The sequence below is a fragment of the Salmo salar genome, chromosome 29, assembly GCF_965601325.2.
Source record: "Salmo salar chromosome 29, fSalSal1, whole genome shotgun sequence".
Lineage (NCBI taxonomy): Eukaryota > Metazoa > Chordata > Actinopteri > Salmoniformes > Salmonidae > Salmo > Salmo salar.
The window spans coordinates 22,322,501-22,344,485 of NC_138319.1; the positions used below are offsets into that span (position 1 = coordinate 22,322,501).

The 21,985-nt window shown below is 44.9% G+C and overlaps 1 protein-coding gene across 2 annotated transcripts in view; it reads left to right on the forward strand.

Annotated features, from left to right (window-relative positions):
- Positions 1–21,985, forward strand: part of LOC106590335 (piezo-type mechanosensitive ion channel component 2) — a 156,157-nt gene that overhangs the window by 127,153 nt on the left and 7,019 nt on the right. Inside the window, exons 17-41 of one of the 2 annotated variants that reach the window (XM_082970741.1) lie at positions 1,138–1,298; positions 1,585–1,761; positions 2,450–2,572; positions 2,880–3,080; positions 3,706–3,910; positions 4,096–4,197; positions 4,361–4,526; positions 5,468–5,711; positions 6,274–6,370; positions 6,648–6,813; positions 7,014–7,103; positions 8,603–8,724; positions 8,919–8,999; positions 9,461–9,564; positions 10,926–11,055; positions 13,309–13,371; positions 14,240–14,406; positions 14,783–14,976; positions 16,580–16,759; positions 19,222–19,734; positions 19,922–20,180; positions 20,511–20,693; positions 20,890–21,157; positions 21,295–21,427; positions 21,634–21,781. In XM_082970741.1, the coding sequence (XP_082826867.1) occupies positions 1,138–1,298; positions 1,585–1,761; positions 2,450–2,572; positions 2,880–3,080; positions 3,706–3,910; positions 4,096–4,197; positions 4,361–4,526; positions 5,468–5,711; positions 6,274–6,370; positions 6,648–6,813; positions 7,014–7,103; positions 8,603–8,724; positions 8,919–8,999; positions 9,461–9,564; positions 10,926–11,055; positions 13,309–13,371; positions 14,240–14,406; positions 14,783–14,976; positions 16,580–16,759; positions 19,222–19,734; positions 19,922–20,180; positions 20,511–20,693; positions 20,890–21,157; positions 21,295–21,427; positions 21,634–21,781 (4,277 nt within the window). The remainder of the gene's footprint in view (positions 1–1,137; positions 1,299–1,584; positions 1,762–2,449; positions 2,573–2,879; positions 3,081–3,705; positions 3,911–4,095; positions 4,198–4,360; positions 4,527–5,467; positions 5,712–6,273; positions 6,371–6,647; positions 6,814–7,013; positions 7,104–8,602; positions 8,725–8,918; positions 9,000–9,460; positions 9,565–10,925; positions 11,056–13,308; positions 13,372–14,239; positions 14,407–14,782; positions 14,977–16,579; positions 16,760–19,221; positions 19,735–19,921; positions 20,181–20,510; positions 20,694–20,889; positions 21,158–21,294; positions 21,428–21,633; positions 21,782–21,985) is intronic. The other variant, XM_082970742.1, reaches the window with a different exon arrangement.

Genomic DNA, 21,985 nt, shown 5'->3' on the forward strand with positions numbered 1-21,985 from the left:
GTTTGCCACGGTGTACTGTCGATCTAGGGCCAGATAGCACTGCATTTTGCTTTGTGTTTGTGCTTGTGTTTCCCAATAAGCAATGTAGTTTTGTTTTGACTGTGTTGTAATTTGGTTTATTCTTATTGATTGGATGTTCTGGTCCTGAGGCTTCAGTGTGTTAGTAGAACAGGTTTGGGAACTCAGCCCCAGGACCAGCTGGATGAGGGGACTCTTTTCTTTGCTCAGCTCTTTGCATTGCAGGGCTTGGTAATGATATGAGAGGGGGTCACTGTATTTTAGATGTTTCCAAAACTTAATTGCTCTTTTTTGAGTTTTTATTATTAGTGGATATTGGCCTAATTCTGCCCTGCATTCTCTCTCTCTCTCTCTCTCTCTCTCTCTCTCTCTCTCTCTCTCTCTGTCTCTCTGTGTGTGTCTCTCTCTGTTTATCTGTGTCTCTCTCTCTCTTTGTGTTTTTCTCTCTCTGCCTTTCTCTCTGTGTGTGTCGCTCTCTGTGTGTGTGTGTGTGTGTGTGTGTGTGTGTGTCTCTCTGTCACTCTCTGTGTCTCTCTCTCTCTGTGTCTCTCTCTCTGTGTGTCGCTCTCTCTCGTGTGTGTGTGTGTGTGTGTGTCTCTCTGTCACTCTCTGTGTGTCTCTCTCTCTCTGTGTCTCTCTCTCTTTGTCTTTTTCTTTCTCTCTGTGTCTCTCTCTGTCTCTCTGTGTGTGTCTCTCTCTGTTTATCTGTGTCTCTCTCTCTTTGTGTTTTTCTCTCTCTGTCTCTCTCTCTCTGTGTGTCGCTCTCTCTGTGTGTGTGTGTGTGTGTGTGTGTCTCTCTGTCACTCTCTGTGTCTCTCTCTCTCTCTGTGTCTCTCTCTCTGTGTGTCGCTCTCTCTGTGTGTGTGTGTGTGTGTGTGTGTGTGTGTGTGTGTCTCTCTGTCACTCTCTGTGTCTCTCTCTCTCTGTGTCTCTCTCTCTTTGTCTTTTTCTTTCTCTCTGTGTCTCTCTGTGTCTCTCTCTGTCTGTCTCTCTCTCTGTCTCTCCCTCTTTGTCTCCCTGTGTGTGTGTCTCTCTCTCTCTCTGTGTGTGTGTGTGTCTCTGTGTCTCTCTCTCTCTCTATTTCTCTGTGTATCTTTCCCACTCACCCTCCTCTCCCAGACCTGAGGAGTAAGTGGTATCTGGTAGTGGACCGCCTCACGGTGCTCTTCCTCAAGTTCCTGCAGTACTTCCAGCAGCTGCAGCTGACTGTCTGGTGGCTCCTGGAGCTCCACATCATCAAGATTGTCTCCTCCTACATCCTCTGGGTCTCCATCAAAGAGGTGAGCCGACCTATTCAGCCGCTTTCTCACAAAGATTGCAATGAGAATACTAGCATGAGATGCTAACAGTCCTCACAATCACTGACTGTTAATCAATTGTGTGTGCACAGTCTCACCACTTTTCACTTGATCTCTCTAAATGGTCTTTACATTGTAACAGACAACTCCCCCTCTCCATCGAAATAGCCTTTCAAGACCCCATGTATGGACAGTCACACTGTATTTTCACAACACATACTCTACCTTGAGACGGTTATGGTGTCTTTTGACTGAATCTGTTCTCCAGGTGTCTCTGTTCAACTACGTGTTCCTGGTGAGTTGGGCGTTCGCCCTGCCCTTCAGTCAGTTCAGGCCCCTGGCCTCCAGCGTCTGTACCGTCTGGACCTGTGTCATCATCGTCTGCAAGATGCTCTACCAACTCACCTCTATAAACCCCTCTACATACTCCAACAACTGCTCCATGGTGGGTTGGTGGAAAGGGGGAGTGGGTGTGTGTGGGTTGGTGGAAAGGGGGAGTGGGTGTGTGTGGGTTGGTGGAAAGGGGGAGTGGGTGTGTATGCATGCAGGCTGTATAGTATGTTTAACTTCTGATCTTTCCTCAATAATTATTTTCTCTCTCTCTCCTTTCTCTCTCTCTCTCTCTCTCCTTTCTCTCTTTCTCTCTCTCCTTTCTCTCTCTCCTTTCTCTCTCTCTCTCTCCTTTCTCTCGCTCTCTCTCTCTCCTTTCTCTCTCTCCTTTCTCTCTCTCTCCTTTCTCTGTCTCTCCTTTCTCTGTCTCTCTCCTTTCTCTCTCTCTCTCTCTCTCTCCTTTCTCTCTCTCTCTCCTTTCTCTCTCTCTCTCTCTCTCCTTTCTCTCTCTCTCTCTCTCCTTTCTCTCTCTCTCCTTTCTCTCTCTCTCTCTCTCTCCTTTCTCTCTCTCTCACTCCTTTCGCTCTCTCTCACTCCTTTCGCTCTCTCTCTCCTTTCGCTCTCTCTCTCTCCTTTCGCTCTCTCTCTATCTCCTTTCTCTCTCTCTCTCCTCTTGCTCTCTCCTCTTTGAGTGTCTCCTCTAGGGGATCAGTCTGACCTAAAACAGTCATTATAATCTGGTGTGTTGTGCTAGTCTTTACTATTTCAGGGTGTTAATGACACTCCTTTCCTCTCGTCTGTAGCCTCTGAACTACACGGATGCCCAGAGGAGTGAGATGGCCCACTCCCTGCTCTACAGCGCCCCTGTGGACCCAGCCAACTGGGTGGGCCTCCGCAAGTTTTCCCCCCTACTGGAGAACCTGAGGGTGAGTGGAGGAGAGACGCTGCACTGGGAACCTGACTACACACACACACACATACACACACACACACACACAGTACACATACAGTATAGCCTGTATTCTCACGTATACCTACAACTACTGTAATTATGTTACATTATACACTAATATCATCTCCTGGTCATCCCTTCCAGTATTCAAATTACATTTAACTCTTGGGGGTATCCCTGTAAACAGTGGGTTAGACCTATACTGGAAAATATGTTTATGTCATTAACACATACTGTCAAACCCTGTCCCCTTTATCTGTCCTATCTCCATCTCCAACCAGAACAACCTGTTGATACTGGCCCTGCTGGCGTTCGAGGTGACCATCTACCGTCACCAGGACCTGTACCGCATGAGGAACAACCTCACCACCCCCGTCACCAGAACCATCTTCCATGACATCACCCGGCAACACCTCGACGACGGCATCCTCAACTGTGCCAAGTACTTCATCAACTACTTCTTCTACAAGTTCGGCCTGGAGGTATGATGCCATGTCAATGTTGAGTTTCACTGTGCAAATACATTCTTATCTGTTTTTGGACTATAGCAAAGTGTCCATGTTTTATCCTTGTGCGATAGTTGGAATATTTACAAGAATATCTTTGTTTTGAAATATCTGTTAAGAATGTTAAAGTAATTGTTGAGTTGTCTTATTATGAATACCGGAATACCGTTATGGATCCACATCCATACCGGTAACGATATTTGGATACAGTGCTAAATGAAATGAAAAGTTCTACAAATTCAACTACTTCACTGTCAGTAGTTTTGTCCTAGTTTGGTTGAGTATCAAACCATCAGAAGAGAGAACATTAAAATCACCTAGAAATCATTTGTGATCATTCAAGGGTAAAGCTCTAATCATTAAACATATTTCGAACTTTTATTACTCAGATACTGCCATACTGGCAAAAATGAGAAAAATATTACGATATGATATTTTGACCATATCGCCCAGCCCTAAGTTTCCTACATGACTGAGACATAACTCCTACTTCCGAACTCCATCTTCGTGCTTCCTACCCGTAACCCTCTGTAGACCCAATATAAAAGTCCCGTGAGACTAAAGCTTCCTAAATATTAACTATTGTCATTGTTATTGTAAGACATGCTTCCTGTTAGCGGTGAACGTGATTGGCCAGAGGATGGACTTCTACGCCATGCTCCATGCCTTCGGCCTGATCGCGGTCATCTACCGCCGGCGGCGAAAGGCCATTGCTGAGATCTGGCCGAAGTACAGCTGCTTCCTGGCCTGCATGCTCACCTTCCAGTACTTTGTCTGCATCGGCTTCCCACCGGCCGCCTGCAAAGGTGGGTGGAGCAACAGAAAGATATCAAACACATAATTTTGTATTGCATTGTATTATATTGTATGTTGGGCCATTTACCTCTATGTCTCTCCTGTGTCAAAGTTAGTACATAATCTTGCACAGGTCATAACAGACTGTATAATAATAGTGTTTAAATGGATCCATTCCCTCTCCTCATTTTCCTAGACTACCCATGGAGGTTCCCCTCATCCTCCACAGACTCCAACGTCATCAAGTGGCTCTATTTCCCTGACTTCCACACCAAGCCCAACCCCCTGTTCCTGCTCTGTGAGTACAGCCTGTATTTACTGAGCGTTTGCCATTGGGATTGCTGCTACTGGGACTGGGACTGGGTTTGGGATTGACTTGAAATAAGTGTGTTTTTCTTCATCCTCCTGTTTTCTGTCCCTCCTGTTCCTCTTCCTCCTCCTCCTCCTGTCCTCTCCCGCAGATGACTTCATGCTGCTGCTGTGTGCCTCACTGCAGAGGCAGGTGTTTGAGGAGGAGAACGAGGCTGCCGTGCGCCTCTTGGCCGGGGATAACGTGGAGATCTGCAGGGACTTGGACGCCGCCTCCTTCAGTCAGCACAACCCCGTTCCTGACTTCATCCACTGCAGGTAGTCTATATGAAACACAGTACCAGCCAGGCCCAGGTCTGGTGCACAGGCTGTTCCTGATCAGGAATCGAACCCGTGACTCGTGAAAGAGTTAGCCTTATGTACTAAAGTCCATGTGTTTTTCTCAGAGTGCCAGACCGAGTTGTTTGGTCTTAGGTAAGTTATTCCATTCACTGTCAAGTTATTCCATCTCTCTAAGTCCCTGTCCAACGTGTCTATTATAAAGTCCCTTTAGACACTTTCCTTGGGTTCCCATTGTTTTGACATGTGAAGTGAGTTAAGTGAGCACATTGCCAAACACCTGTGTTTTCCTTCCGCTCTCACCTCTCTTTCCCTCACTATTTCCTGGTATCAGATAACTCAGGAATGTTAAAACAATCACTCCCTCACAAGCCTTTAACCTTGTCCTGTGAGTGACTCGAACATGGCTTTCCATGTTCCTGAAAAAGGGGGAACCGTTCTGACACGAGTGGCCTGTAAAACAGCTGGCCCTTTGGAACAGTCAGCACGAGGTCGTATCAGAAATGCCCCCCCCCCCCCCCCCCAGTCTCTGACACCACTGCTCCTCCAGTTCACATACATCTGCCTGTAAAAACAACAGGACCTGGTGACCGTGGTGATGACAATGTGTCAACAAAGTTGTAATATTGAATGAATTAAAGTATTGTGTTGTAGAATAAAATACACAACTTATCTCTGCTCATCTCTGTATGGATATTAAAAAGCTTGTATTTGGACATGTATTGTTCCAGAATATATTTTTGTTGAACGTTAGCTTTGCTGCTGTATATGGCAACTGCATGCTTTCCCCATACTCTGGTTCAAAACCCAATTTCAAATTTGATGATTTGAATGACAGATTCCAAACAAATGACTTTTGCTTTGAATGTTGTCATTCCCTCACTTCAATAAGTCTTTATTCATTCATTTCCCTCTTTCAGATCCTACCTGGACATGCTGAAGGTGATCATGTTCAGCTACCTCTTCTGGTTCGTGCTCACCATCATCTTCATCACGGGCACCACGCGCATCTCCATCTTCTGTATGGGCTACCTGGTGGCCTGCTTCTACTTCCTGCTCTTCGGGGGCGACCTGCTGCTCAAGCCAATCAAAAGTATCCTGCACTACTGGGACTTCCTGATTGCCTACAACGTGTTTGTGATCACCATGAAGAACATACTCTCAGTAAGTGTTGGCAACACTAGATACAGTGTTATTGAATACTGGCATTACTGGGAATTCGGAAACTCAGTTTGGGCAGCCAACTTGGCATCAAACGTTGTAGGAAGATAATGAGATTGTAGTTAGAATGCAACATTTACAAATGTTGTTATTGTGGGTTTTTGGAGCCAAACGGGAAGATAGTTTTTCCCGAAGTCTGGCTCTGGGCGCAGTATGGTGACACATACCTGCCTAACAATTTAAAAAAAGTCAAAAGAGCGATGCTACTCCAAATGAAAACAAAACAGTACTGCTGTCCTGAAACACGGGCCAGGATTCAATCCGATCGCACTTGATCAACAATGAGGCTTTTAAAGGCAATGTTCCCGCGTTTGCGGAGATTGCATTAACGGTAAACACTGCAGATGAATTGGGGACATATATGATCAGTTCGGCCGGCTGGCCAGATAGGACAAGTTCAGCTGATCAGACCTCTGCAACAGCATACAGTAATCCAGATGTTGTGGTGTGTTTGGCTGCCGCTGTGTCCTGTTTTAGCTGACTGGTTTGTCCTCTCGGTCCTCAGATACTAGCCTGTGGGTACATAAAAGTCCTGGTCACCGATCACTGTTGGCTCATTCAGCTCTTCAGCCTGGCCTGCACTATAAAGGGCTATTCTAAACGTAAGTGACCCTGTTACCAATGTAAAGCAGCGTGCCTTTGGAAACTCACTTTCTCCGTGTTGATATGTGACTAAAATGTAACTCACTTGAAAGGATTTACTAAACATTATTCAGTTACATTTTCATAAATGCTTGATGATGACTCCATCGGAAGGGGGTGGGGACTGTACTGTATAATTTGAGTTGAGAAGTTTTATTTGACTTTCTTCTAAATATAAAGAATCAAAAATTTTTATGAATAAATATTTCATGATTCATATTTTTGAAATCCTTGCAGCTGAGCAGCACACCCACAAGCAGTGTGAGTTGCCTAGCGACGAGGCAGGCATCATCTGGGATAGCATCTGTTTTGCCTTCCTGTTGCTACAGCGACGTGTTTTCATGAGCTACTACTTCCTGCATGTGGTCGCCGACATCCGCTCCTCACAGATCCTGGCCTCCAGGTAAATTGTACTATTGTTTGGTTGACCCTCGTCTACTGTCCAGCTCGCTCTCAGTGGACCCTGGGGATAAGGTTACTTTAATCAACTTTACTTTCACAATGACCATTACATTTTCTTTTTAATAGAAAATCAAAGTTGACTGTTTATTCAGTCAATTTATTTGTCAATTTATATGAAAAGTATTGTGTTTGTTGTGTTAGAGGGGCTGAGCTGTTCCAGGCGACCATAGTGAAAGCTGTCAAAGCCAGGATCGAAGTGGAAAAAAAGTCTATGGACCTGCTGAAGAGACAGTGAGCGCATTTTCTACACAGATATAATATACATACATTACACATATGACGTACACACAGAAATATAACGTGCACTAAAGCCGTAGACTGTTCTCTCTGCCTCTGTATGGCAGGCAATACCGGAGCAACAAATCTGACACCAACAGGCTCCTGAACAGCTTCTATCCCCAAGTCACAAGACTGCTAAATAGCTAACAAAATGTCTACACAGACTACCTCCATTGACCCTTCTATTTCATTTTTTTTTTTTTTTGACTCACAGGTCTCTACACACACACACACACACACACACACACACACACACACACACACACACACACACACACACACACACACACACACACACACACACACACCTGGCTTTACAAACACACATTCACATACAATCATCATATATGCTGCTGCTACTCTGTTTATCGTATATCCTGATGCCTAGTCCCCTTACCCCTTTACATATCTACCTCTATCACTCCAGTATCCCTGCACATTGTAAATATGGTATTGGCACTGACCCTGAAACTGACCCTGTATACAGCTTACTTACTTTCTCATGTTCTTCTTCTAGCTCTTGTGTGTTTTTCTTCTACTTTACTTTATTTTATAGTACTATACTGTATATTGATATTGATTACTGCATTGTTGGGAAAGAGCTTGCAAGAAAGGCCTTTCACTGTACTTGTGCATGTAACAATAACAAGGTCAAACTATTGAAACTATACAGTGAAGTCCAAAAGTATTTGGACAGTGACAAATGTTTTGTTATTTTGGCTCTGTACTCCAGCACTTTGGATTTGATATCGGGTGAACCGTTTTGAAATTACAGCCCTTTTTGTACATAGTCCCCCCATGTTAGGGAACCAAAAGTATTTGGACAAATTCCCTTAATGGGTATTAAAGTAGTCCAAAGTTTAGTGTTTTGTTCCCATATTCTTAGCACGCAATGACTACATCAAGCTTGTGAATGGATGCATTTATGGTTTATTTTGGTAGTGTTTCAGATTATTTTGTGCCCAGTAGAAATGAATAATGTATTGTGTCATTTTGGAGTCACTTTTATTGTAAATTGGAATAGAATATGTTTCTAAACACTTCTACATTAATGTGGATGCTGCTATACATCCCCACACGTCCTGACACCAAGCCAAACACTAACCCCTATTACATCCACACACGTCCTGACACCAAGCCAAACACTAACCCCTATTACATCCACACACGTCCTGACACCAAGCCAAACACTAACCCCTATTACATCCACACACGTCCTGACACCAAGCCAAACACTAACCAGTTTATAATTGCAATAAGGGACCTTGGGGGTTTGTGGTATATGGCCAATATACCACGGCTAAGGGCTGTATCCAGGCACTCTGTGTTGCGTCGTGCTTAGAACAGCCCTTAGCCGTGGTATATTGGCCATATACCACACCCCCTCGGGCCTTATTGCTTAAATATAGACTATTGGTAATTTGTGATCGTTTCTATCTGTGTCCAATCAGAATGGACCGCATCAAGAGTCGGCAGCAGAAGTTCAAGAGAGGCAAGGAGAGGATGTTGAGCTTGGTGCAGGAAAGCGGAGACGCCAAGGATGAGGAGGAGGATGATGAAGGTGGGACAGCAAGTGGGTTTGGAGTAACGAGTGCACTGACAGCCATGTTTGGATGATCTTCTATGTAGGCCTATACAGTTTTGCATTGATTGAACGATAAGCCTGTTTGAAGACACTCATCACAGTCCCACAACAATTACATATACAGACACATTCCATTCACATCATCAAGTACTTTGAAAGCAAAAAAAATCTTCGTTTTTCAGATAAAGAAAATACCAACAAAGAGAAGAGCAGGGGGAAGACAAAGAAGCAGTGGTGGAGGCCGTGGGTGGACCATGCATCCAGTGAGTGAACTTCGACCTTTCTATTTCAATATTCCAATTCAATAAGATACTGTGACTGTAGTTACATGTAAATAAATTAGGCACACTCTTAGAAAAAGGGTTCCAAAAGGGTTCTCCGGCTGTCCCCATAGGAGAACCCTTTTTTGTTCCATGTTGAACCATTTTTGGTTCCAGGTAGAACCCTCTGTGGAAATGGTCTTACATGGAACCCAAAAGGGTTCTACCTGGAACAAAAAATGGTTCTTCAAAGGGTTATCTTATGGAAACAGCCTGAGAATGATTTTAGGTTGTAGAAAGCTCCTTTTTTTCTAAGAGTGCATGAATTCGTTATTGACACACAAGATGAATACCATTTCTGATTTCTGTTTGTCTTTACATTCATATATGTGTGTACAATGTAATACACGGGTGGACTAGTGTAAGTAGGTAACCTTTAACCTTGTCTTTCACTCCCTTCTCAGTGGTGAGAAGTGGTAACTATTACCTGTTTGAGACTGACAGTGAAGAAGAGGAGGAAGAGGAGGATAAAAAGGAGGAAGAGCCACCCAAGAAGTCTGCATTTCAGGTACTCAAACATAGGAAATGACCCCTTTACCATTGTCCTGCATTGAGAATATAGAATTTTGTCCAGCAAAACCAGTTGGACTGTTTTTGATTTTATCTGTATCGGTTATTTAAAAAAGACTGCTTGCTTCTATTTCTGTTTGGACCGATTTCTAATGTGTAATTGTTCTTACAACAGACAAGTAACAAGTCGTTCTTTTGCTAATTCCCTGATTTTGTTTGTTCTTTTGGCACTTAACAGTTTTCTTTCTTTTTAAGTACTAACTGCTAACATCCTTTGTCGTGAGTTGTGTTTATTTGACCCTTATTTGCAACAAACGTTATGTTCTCTAACTCTCACCCCTGCTTTGTCCTCCCTTTGTAGAGAGCAATCCGAAAGTTTGCCTCTGCCTCGTTGGCTTTACCAAAGTCTATCATTAAGCTGCCCAAAACTGCTCTGCAGTATATAATGAGGGCAGCCAAGGTACTCTCACTACTAGGTCTCCATCTTGTATTTCCCTTTTGTATGCTGTGTGTATACTCTTTCCCCCTTGAGCACTCCAGTCCAAGCCACTTTCTCACGACGTTACACGCATTTTCCACTCTCACTCCAAAACATCACCACGATGTCAATAAAGTTCTGTTCAAAGACCACGGCCCCGCTCCATTTCACAAGATGCTGCTGAGTCATGACAAAATGGCCACCGCTGATGATGCATGGAAATGCAGTGAACTGTTGCTTTGGGAGAGAGATATGCATGTGGTGGTGGCTTTTCTTCCAGGGTAATTCTCTGTGGGGATTGGTCTGTGTCTCAAGCAGGTTTGGGGTCAATTTCAGGAAGTAAACTGAAATGTACTGAACTAAAATGGAACTGGCCCCAACCCTGGTCTCAAACTAGTAATTGTTGGTGGTGTTCATCTTGAGGGGTGCTTTATTCCATTGTAAATCCATTTTTTTGTCCCGTTGATATAAACACATGCCCTTACATTCCATTTCATTGGATCAAAACACCCCCTGAAACTGTATCGTGTACTTTGTCAATGGCTTTTTCTTTTACCTGTGAGTTACTGGTTGGTTGACTAGATTATTTTCTCTTTGGCTGCCTAATCCTGACACATTTCCTACACTCATCTCAACTATTTTGTTTTGAGTGTGTGAACTTAATTTGAGTCCCATTGCTTTTGATTAAACACTTGCTCACCAATGGTAAGTTTGTCAACATGAACCAGACGCACTAAGATCAAATCTCTTAACGGTTGTTCAATATGTAGCAGGGTGGGTGTCACAATTAAGCAGCCAAACATCCTTTCAACAGAATCTCTGGACACATTGTGTTTGATCACCAGTCCACAAGTGTGGCTGTTAACGTTTTCTCCCCCCAGTTTGTGTACCATGCCTGGATCACCGACTCCAAGACGGCTATGAAGGAGCGTAGCAAGGAGAAACGCCGCTTCTGGAAGAAATACACTGAAGGGAGCAGCAGCAAGCCAAGGAAAGAGGACCTGAGGGAAGGTATGGAGGAGGACCCAAGTTCTCATTCAAAGCAGATGACTTAGGCTTTCAGTCTCCTCCGTTTCCAACCTTAGCCTGGTTTAACCAGACTGAACATTGTGCAAATGTCAAACATTGGTGAGTGCAGCATTCAGTTTGGTTAAACCAGACTAATCCAACCCAGTGTAGGAGATTTAATATGCTAGCAGTGTCACGTCCTGCTCCCTCTCTCCAGTGCTCGACGTCGCCAGTTTACTCATTATTACGCACACCTGCGCCTCATGAGACTCACCTGGACTCTATCACCTTCCTGATTACCTCCCCTATATATGTCACTCCCTTTGGTTCTTTCCCCAGGCGCTATTGATTATGTTCCTGTGTTTTATGTCGGTACGCTACTCATGTTTCTTGTTTTGTTGAATTTATTATTCAATTCACTCCCTGTACATGCTTCCCGACTCCTAGCTTACACGTTACAGAATAACACCTCCTTTAACAGGAGTATATTGGACACACCTGAGTGTCGTTAATGTCTCTAGGACGGTCTCTGCCGCCCTCTGGTGACAGGTGGAACCATGACAAGCAGTTCCTCTGGGAAACAAGCCCCTGCCTCCCAATGTTTCCCATCGTCTCGCGCCATCCGTCTGTCCGTCACTTGTTGTGTTAAATCAAATCAAATCAAATGTCTTTATATCGCCCTTCTTACATCAGCTGATATCTCAAAGTGCTGTACTGAAACCCAGCCTAAAACCCCAAACAGCAAGCAATGCAGGTGTAGAAGCACGGTGGCTAGGAAAAACTCCCTAGAAAGGCCAAAACCTTGGAAGAAACCTAGAGAGGAACCAGGCTATGAGGGGTGGCCAGTCCTCTTCTGGCTGTGCCGGGTGGAGATTATAACAGAACATGGCCAAGATGTTCAAATGTTCATAAATGACCAGCATGGTCAAATAATAATAATCACAGTTGTCGAGGGTGCAACAAGTCAGCACCTCAAGAGTAAATGTCAGTTGGCTTTTCATAGCCAATCATTGAGAGTATCTCTACCGCTCCTGCTGTCTCTAGAGAGTTGAAAACAGCAGGTCTGGGACAGGAAGCACGTCCGGTGAACAGGTCAGGGTTCCATAGCCGCAGGCAGAACAGTTGAAACTGGAGCAGCAGCACGGCCAGGTGGACTGGGGACAGAAAGGAGTCATCATGTCAGGTAATCCTGAGGCATGGTCCTAGGGCTCAGGTCCTCCGAGTGAAAGAAAGAAAGAGAGAAAGAGAATAAGAGAGAGCATACTTAAATTCACACAGGACACCGGATAAGACAGTAGAAATACTCCAGATAGAACAGACTGACCCTAGCCCCCCGACACATAAACTACTGCAGCATAAATACTGGAGGCTGAGACAGGAGGGGTCAGGAGACACTGTGGCCCCATCCGACGATACCCCGGACAGGGCCAAACAGGAAAGATATAAACTCTGTAACACAAGGTGCTATCTAGAATCTTAAAGGGTTCTTCGGCTGTCCCCATAGTAGAACGATTTGAAAAAACCTTTTTGGTTCCAGGTAGAACTCTTTTGGGTTCCATGTAGATGTTCTACTGTACTTGGAACCCAAAAGCGTTCTATCTGCAACCAAAAAGGGTTCTCATATGGGGGCAGCCGAAAAACTTTTTTCTTAAAGTGTACGTTTCACCCCCTCAGGATTTCTCTCAGCCTCCGTGACGGGATGTTATAGGCTCTAGACTACTCATGAATGGGCATTTTGTGCCCTTTTTTTGCGTTGTTCAAGACCACCTACTTAACGATTTACTGAAGCCTTAACGGGAGCCATGCTGTGTCCAGTCCACAGTTCCGCCAAGTCTTCCCACTTCTACCCTCCCTCCCTCCTTCCCACAGCCCAGCTCCAACTCCAGTCAAGGCCAAGGCATTCCTGGGTCTGAAATATAGGATGCCATGTTGAATTAGATATGGTCAATTCATCCCATGTGACGGCTGGACTGACTGTGGATGTGGCTGGAATACAGAACGGTCTCTCAGTTTAGCCAAATCGTTTTACATGAGGTCTGGGAGGAGACAGCAATGAATTGGATAGGCTATTTAGATAGAGAACAACTTGTTCTGCAACAAAAAAGTACCCTTTCAATGGGTTGTCAATTAAACATCCTTTGTTTGGAAGGGTACTTTTGGGTTGCAGCTTTGTGACTTTACAGCAAGGGATATGTTTATTTTAAAAATGTTATGAATTTGTTGAAACATTCTATTTTCAATCTCTTTTCTATCCAGCTGTTCGTGTTGCTGTTGAAGTGGAGGATCAGGAGGAGATGGAGGACAAGAAAGACGGACCAGGTAGGTGCCATTCAAACCAGGGTTGGGATAAATTGTATTTAATTTCAGTCACTTTCAGGATGTGGAATTGAAAATTCAAAAGGCACTCGCACATCTGAGCTATCTTTTGTGCAGGTGCATGGAAACAGTTGGATAAGATGAGAAAAAAGAAGAAACCTGCACACTGCTCTTGATTGTATCACTGATCTTTAAAAAGCTTTACGTATCGGCCTCACGGCCTTCGTCAGAGCTTTTGTGAGTTTTTTAAATGAGCACCCTTATGTAGACCTAGCCACACCCACATCCATTCCACGCATGGAAAGGGGTTAGAGGCGAAGGAAAAACCAATAAGGGCTATCAAATATAACAATATGCATTTCATAAATATTCAAATAAAGTATATTAAACACATCTGTAAAACCACAATCAGGACACCAACTTACCAAGCAAGTTTTATAAATCATTGGGTACAGCATATGAAAAACGTCAGAGTAATCTGAAATAACGGCATAATTCATGTTCAAATTTACAACATAACATACATAGGCATTTCATCATTAAGACCTTTAGGAAATAATGTCTGGCGGGTTAAAATCCCAAAACATTCTCTTTTACTCAGAGTATTATTAATATAACCTGTCTGATATCTTAACTTTCGCTATGCCACAAAATCTAAAGGTAGAAATGGATGTGGAATTGGAAATGGAATTTCAGTTTACTTCCTGGGTTAGGTTCCTTGACCCCAACCCTGTTTGAAAAGTTAACCCAACCCATGGCGCATGGCCCTCTGCATCGATGAAGTTACAGTTTTACTGTAAGTCACAAAGAATAAAGACTGATGTGGACTTGGCTATTAAAAGACGTGTGTTGTCTTCCTCCCCATCCACAGACAACATCCTGAAGCGAGTCTTCAACATCGTCAAATTCTCCTGGGTGTTGTTCCTGGCCATGTTGGACAGTTTCACAGCCTGGATCAATTCCATGTGTCAGGAACACCTGGACATCTCCACCGTGCTGCGCATTGAGCGCTGCATGCTCACTCACGAGGTCAAAAAGGTAAGGTCACGGCCAGGGGGTTTAGACTATTCTGAGTATTTATTTTGTGATGCTTAGTGTACTATAAGGCATATTACCTGATACCTCAGGTGTACAGTTCAATGAGAATCCAGCTTTTTGAAGATTGCCTGTGAATAAGTGTCTCTTCCTAGTAGCAACACCGTTTGGTCCCACTTAACATTGCATAATTATTTACCATTTCATACTGTAGTAAAACCATGGTAATTATTTATAGTACCTATTTCTAGTAATAGCATAGTAGTAACATTGGAATTGCCTATTTCCAATGTTATTATATCGTTATTACAGGCTATGCAGTATGAGGTGGGTGTAGGGCAAACAATTCTAACAGCCATTCTGGGTTGTAATGTTCCAGGGGAACAAGCCTTCGCGGGAGAGCATCCACGTGTACTACCGCAAGCAGATGTGCAAGGCTGCGTCCATTGAGTCTGGCCTGGAGAGAACCGAGGAGGAGACGTGCCAGGACTGCATCACCCACAAGGCCGAGCGGCAGAGCTGTGCCTATCTGGAGAGCCAAGACCCTATGGTGTCTCATGACAGCCTGTCCAGGTAAGGGAATTGAGGAAAATACACTTTTTATTACAGTTATATTACTACTTAATTATATAATTATTGTTACTTTTTATTACATTTTTTATTTTTGTTTATTTAGTAAATATTTTCTTAACTCTATTTCTTGAACCGCATTGTTGGTTAAGGGCTTGTAAGTAAGCATTTCACTGTAAGGTCTACACCTTTTGTATTTGGCGCATGTGACAAATAACATTTGATTTGGTTATTCATACTCATAAGAAATGATGAGATTGATTCACCTCTTGTCATCATTAAAGTACATCAATCAGAGGAAATCCTTTTCAATATGATAGCTGGTGATAGCTGGTGATAGCTGAGGAATCAGTAGACAAGGTTGTTCAGCTGCTTCTTGATACTCCAAGGATATTATGCTTACTATCATTCAGTTCTAATACTCAAAACATCAAGGGAGACTAAATAAAAGAATCCAAACACTCTAGAATCAGGTGCAAGATATTGCCTGTTTTTGAAAGATGTCATGCTGTGCAGTAGGTCAGATTGGAATGTTGAGGCCTCCTGAGTGGTACAGAGGTCTAAGGCACTGCATCGCAGTGCTAGCTGTACCACTAGAGATTCTGGGTTTGAGTCCAGGCTCTGTCGCAGCCGGTCGCGACCGGGACACCCATGGGGCGGTGCACAATTGGCCCAGCATCGTCCGGGTTAGGGGAGGGTTTGGCCGGCAGGGATGTCCTTGTCCCATCGCCCACTAGCGACTCCTGTGGCGGGCCGGGCACAGTGCAAGCTGACATGGTCGCCAGGTGCACAGTGTTTCCTCTGACACATTGGTGCGGCTGGCTTCCGGATTAAGTGGGCATTGTTTCAAGAAGCAGTGCAGCTTGGCTGGACTGTGTTTCGGAGGACGCTATCGGCTATCGGACTTCACCTCTCCCGAGTCCGCACGGGAGTTGCAGCGATGAGACAAGACTGTAACTACCAATTGGATACCACGAAATTTGGGAGAAAAAAGATTGGAATGTTGCGGGTGGAACAGATAATTGAACGATTTATTTGCATTCCATCCGTGTGTAATAAAACCCAAGCCTTGCTCAAGTTATCCCATCTCAGCATGGCCACCATTACATGATAAACACTTACATTACATTACCATTTGACAGAACAATTATTCACTATTCAGTGGTTATGTTTTGGTGTTGTGTTGATATCACACTGCTTGTTGGTACACACATTGTCTGTTTTAGTCATAGTTTGTTATTTATTTGAGACTGAGGAGTGCCAGGCTCCTGGTATGTGATGGAGTGTTTATGAAGGGTTTAAAACCAGCCTGGCAGCTTGAAACTGCACAGCTCTGTTCTGGGTGCACTAGTGCCCACGGGGAATTCTGTTCTCTGTCTAGACTCTGGCCTGACACTCACACACACTCACTCACACACACTCACTCACTCACAGGCACCCTGACATACACACAGGCAAGCAGACAGACACAGACATGAAGGCGTGCACAGATAGAAACACAGATACCCATAGGTGCAGGCGCACACACACTGTATGAGTTTATGCATGGTCCATAGTCTGTTTAGACCACTCCACAAACTCCATCTGTCTGTGTGTGTTTCTCCAGTGCGTACACAGAGAACACCCTGCTCTGCTCCTGTCGTTCCACACTGGACCACACTGATATGGGTCCTGACCGCATCCAGATGCCCAGGACCAGTGAGCGTGCCCATCCTAAACTCTGCAAGATGGAAGGCCTGGACCTAGAGTCCACCTCCTCAACTGACAGCAGAGGCAGCCATGCCAGGTAAGAAACTACAAACACACAACTACTCCTTCTACTTCTCTACTCTCATCCCTCACTCTCTACACTTCTCTACTCTCATCCCAAACTCTCTACACTTCTCTACTCTCATCCCTCACTCTCTACACTTCTCTACTCTCATCCCAAACTCTCTACACTTCTCTCCTCTCATCCATCACTCTCTACACTTCTCTACTCTCATCCCAAACTCTCTACACTTCTCTCCTCTCATCTCTCACTCTCTACACTTCTCTCCTCTCATCCATCACTCTCTACACTTCTCTCCTCTCATCCCAAACTCTCTACACTTCTCTCCTCTCATCTCTCACTTTCTACACTTCTCTCCTCTCATCCATCACTCTCTACACTTCTCTCCTCTCATCTCTCTCTCTACACTTCTCTCCTCTCATCCCTCTCTCTACACTTCTCATCTCTCACTCTCTACACTTCTCTCCCTTCATCCCTCACTCTCTACACTTCTCTCCTCTCATCTCTCACTCTCTACACTTCTCTCCTCTCATCCCTCACTCTCTACACTTCTCTCCTCTCATCCCTCACTCTCTACACTTCTCTCCCTTCATCCCTCACTCTCTACACTTCTCTCCTCTCATCCCTACTCTCTACACTTCTCTCCTCTCATCCCTCACTCTCTTCACTTCTCTCCTCTCATCCCTCACTCTCTTCACTTCTCTCCTCTCATCCCTCACTCTCTACACTTCTCTCCTCTCATCCCTCACTCTCTACACTTCTCTCCTCTCATCCCTCACTCTCTACACTTCTCACCCTTCATCCCTCACTCTCTCCACTTCTCTCCCTTCATCCCTCACTCTCTACAGTTCTCTCCCTTCATCCCTCACTCTCTACACTTCTTTCCCTTCATCCCTCACTCTCTACACTTCTCTCCCTTCATCCTTCACTCTCTACACTTCTCTCCTCTCATCCCTCCCTCTCTACACTTCTCTCCCTTCATCCTTCACTCTCTGCACTTCTGTCCCATCAACTGTCAGTCTTCTCTTCCCTCACCCCACATCTCTTCTTGTCTCTTTCCTGATCCCTCACTCGCTTCTCTTTCCCCCCTTCACTGACTGTTGACAATGAGGCATCTTTGTCACTTTGTCTTTTGTTGGCCTATTTACCATTTGTGTCACTAACCGTGATGTATTACCTTGATCCAAAAAGCTAGTGGTACTTGTGTGTCTCATATGGGTAAACCACTGTAAAACTCATCTCTCTTTGAAGAGCATTTCCCAGGGCCACTCTCTTCCTCCCTCTGAATCCAAGGTTTAGATTGTTGGCAAGTCATATTCTTGTCATCAAATCCACTTCCTGGCTACAGGACTATAGTGCTAAAGCTGCCCTTTTCTCTTAGCGCTGTTCAAACATGTCATCTGCGACTGTAGTGTAAAATGTAAAGGGCTTTATTGTCTGTTAGTCAGTGCAGGTGTCAGATTATATTGAGAATAAGGAGAGAAAAAGGGGGAGTAGACATGAGGTGGGTGATTGTGTAGTGTTGTGGGTGGGTGGTTACCATGGTGACACCCTGATACAGTGCTGACGGACAGCCTTTGTATCCAGTGTATAAGTCTGTCATGACCCCTCTCTCTCTCTCTCTCTCCTCTCTCTCTCTCTCCTCTCTCTCTCTCTCTCTCTCTCTCTCTCTCTCTCTCTCTCTCCTCTCTCTCTCTCTCTCACTCTCTCTCTCTCTCTCACTCTCCTCTCTCTCTCTCTCTCTCTCTCTCTCTCTCTCTCTCTCTCTCTCTCTCTCTCTCTCCTCTCTCTCTCTCTCTCTCTCTCTCTCTCTCTCTCTCTCCTCTCTCTCTCTCTCTCTCTCTCTCTCCTCTCTCTCCCTCTCTCTCTCTCTCTCTCTCTCTCTCTCTCTCTCTCTCTCTCTCTCTCTCCTCTCTCTCCTCTCTCTCTCTCTCTCTCTCTCTCTCTCTCTCACTCCTCTCTCTCTCTCACTCTCTCTCTCTCTCTCTCTCTCTCTCTCTCTCACTCCTCTCTCTCTCTCTCTCCTCTCTCTCTCTCTCTCTCTCTCTCTCTCTCTCTCTCTCTCTCTCTCTCTCTCTCTTCTCTCTCTCTCCTCTCTCTCTCTCCTCTCTCTCTCTCCTCTCTCTCTCTCTCTCTCTCTCTCTCTCTCTCTCTCTCACCGCTGAACAAACACTACTTCTGTGTCATTTCATTATCTTGACTAAATTAGGTTATACAATGAATAGTTCCTGTTGTGGGTGCTGATTGGCTGATACCTTGTTCCACATTTATTTCATGATAAACCATGGCAAATACATGTATTACTGTTCTATCTGAATTATCACTACACATCCATACAAATACTTCCACTGTACTTCCTCTCTATGGCCATCCAGGCAATTCATAAATCTCTTACACAAGTTAAACACTGCCCACTTGTGGACAGATGAGTTCCAGAACATAACCGCTTCATTCTCTTGCCTCTCTCTCCCCACTAGTGAGCACACCCAGTGCACAGCCACCTGCTCCTGCCAGGGGATCACCGACACCATCAAAGAGTTAGGAGAGGAGCCAGGCCAGGACCTCCAGGACCCCCACTCCTCCTACACCGAGACCCCATCCACCTCCATGGGGCTGTACCTGGACCATAAGGGGAGTGTTCTCTCCAGGTCTAGGGGAATGGACTGGGACAGCCGGGACAGGGTCCTAGAGACCGAACGGGCAGGGTGGGGGAGGGGGCCGTGCTACGCCCACCACAGTGAGCTCCAGCTCTACCAGGCAGACCTCTCCAGTACCATCCCCACAGACACAGACATCCCCCCCTCATACAGCAGGGCCACGGGCCTGGACAGGGAGGGGGCCGAGCAGGTCTCATCCAGTAGGACCCATCATGGGAAGAGGCTAGTTGTGGTGACGCCTGACGAGAAGTCAGATTTTCTGTCGGGCATCACGAGCACCACGTTTCCCTCGCTCACCCATGAGCTGACCGCCAGCGATCTGCTACGCAATAGGTATTGTATTTAGTCACAGCTAGTCTTGTGTTGCCAATTGCATTACCAAATACTGTTAATCGCTCGGCTATCAGAAAGCCGGAAATCGAGGTTCAGGTTAGTTTGTTTATTTGACATTTCCAAAGGATTTAGGTTTTTAGAGTCCACCTTGATAGACCCTCGCTCCCTTTTTCTCTCTCTCCATCAGGATGTTCTACGACGAGGAGCTGGAAGACTCTGAGCGTTTCTACGGCAACCAACCGGCGCTGCTCCAGCTGCTCTATGCTCTCTACAACATGCTTGTGGCCCACTCAGAGATGGTGTGTTTCCTGGTCATCATCCTCAACCACATGATCTCAGCGTCCGTGGCCACGCTCGTTCTGCCCATCCTCATCTTCCTCTGGGCCATGCTGTCTGTCCCAAGGCCCAGCAAACGCTTCTGGATGACCGCTATCGTCTACACAGAGGTATTAACACAGAAGCACTTAGTCAGGTTTTTATCAATGTAAATCTGCCCCTACTCCTTGTCCCATGCAGTATTAAAGGGATAGGTAACCCAAATGAATTAGGGTGAACAATACCTTTAATATTTTAAATTGCACATTTTCATAAATATATTTGTTTTATCCAGCTATGAAAATGCAATTATTGTTCAGGGTGGAAATAATGCTATTTTATGATATAAACTCAATTCTACTACACTGTACTCAATTAATAGTGTTTATAGAAAATGTTTATGTTATGAGTCATGCATCTATATATTTTTACGATTTTCCCCGATCTCTCTATACCACCAGGTCACCATCGTGATCAAGTACTTCTTCCAGTTTGGTTTTTTCCCCTTCAACCAGAACATTGAGCTGGACAAGTCCAAACCCTTCCACCCTCCCAACATCATCGGTGTGGAGAAGAGGGAGGGATACGTGCACTATGACCTGGTTCAGCTGCTAGCTCTGTTCTTCCACAGATCTATTCTCAAGGTGCCCACTAAGTCTTTAGCTACATGGTTATTCCTTTAAGGGAGTTCACTTTTTTTCGAAAATAAGATACAACTTTTAAAAAGTGGACTACCCCTTTAACTACATTGTTAATTGTTACTTATTACCTGTATTGATACACGGTTATGTTTAGCACACTGGTGTAATAACCATTCTATTCCTTGCTCTTGACCTCCAGTGTCATGGGCTGTGGGACGAGGATGACCCCAGGGGAGGAGGGGGAGAAACCCCTAAGCAGCACCACGATGACAGGGAGAAGAGGTCCAGCTCCAGGCGTGCGGAGAAGCAGGCCTTGGGGGGCAGTAGCTCCCTGCTGGAATCGGTACGCGCCCGCTTCCCCCGCCGCTTCCACTCCCTGTCCACCTCCACCCAGCTGCGCCGCAAGAGCTCCAGCGCCGCTTCCCACCTCTCCCAGCGCACCCTGCGCTCCGGCCATTCCAGAGGAGGTGAGGTCACACTGGCTCCTAAGTGCTGAAGAATAACTCTCTTATTGGGCTCGTTTGGGGGAAATGTCTAGACTTTTAATGATGTAATTTGTGAGGCCCATGTCTTCCGAACCTCACCAAACCTAGTCACTCTACAGACAGCGTGAGCTCAAGGCAGAGCCTACGGAGAGGGGACAGTGTGCGGAGTGTCCAGCAGAGGAGCAAGAAGGAGAAGATCCTGGACAAACTCAGAGAGCAGCTCATCAAAGCCAAGAGCTTCATTGTCAAGAAGTAGGTGGTCTGGATGTCACGTTTGAATGTCGACTTGAAGGTGCCACATTATACTTTTATTCGGCTACTAACTGGCAATATTCAGTCACTTTTCAGGATAATAAATTGTTAATAAAAAAAACACTATTTGTTCATAAAGGTATTTAGTTTACCTTGTTTACATGAACAGATAATTGTTTCTAAATCTTTGGCCATTCTCTGTTAAGAACTCTGGAGATCTACATTCCCATCCGTCAGTTCTTCTACAACCTGATCCACCCAGAGTATAGTGCTGTGACAGACGTCTATGTGCTCATGTTCCTGGCCGACACTGTGGACTTTATCATCATCGTCTTCGGCTTCTGGGCTTTTGGGGTAAGTTTGATATATACAGTGCCTTCGACATTTTGTTTTACGTTACAGCCTTATTCTAAAATGGATTATATACATAAAAAATCATCAGCAATCTATACACAATACCCGATAATGACGAAGCGAAAACAGATTTTTAGACATTTTTGAAAATGTGTAATAAATTAAAAACAAATACCTTATTTACATAAGTATTCAGACCCTTTG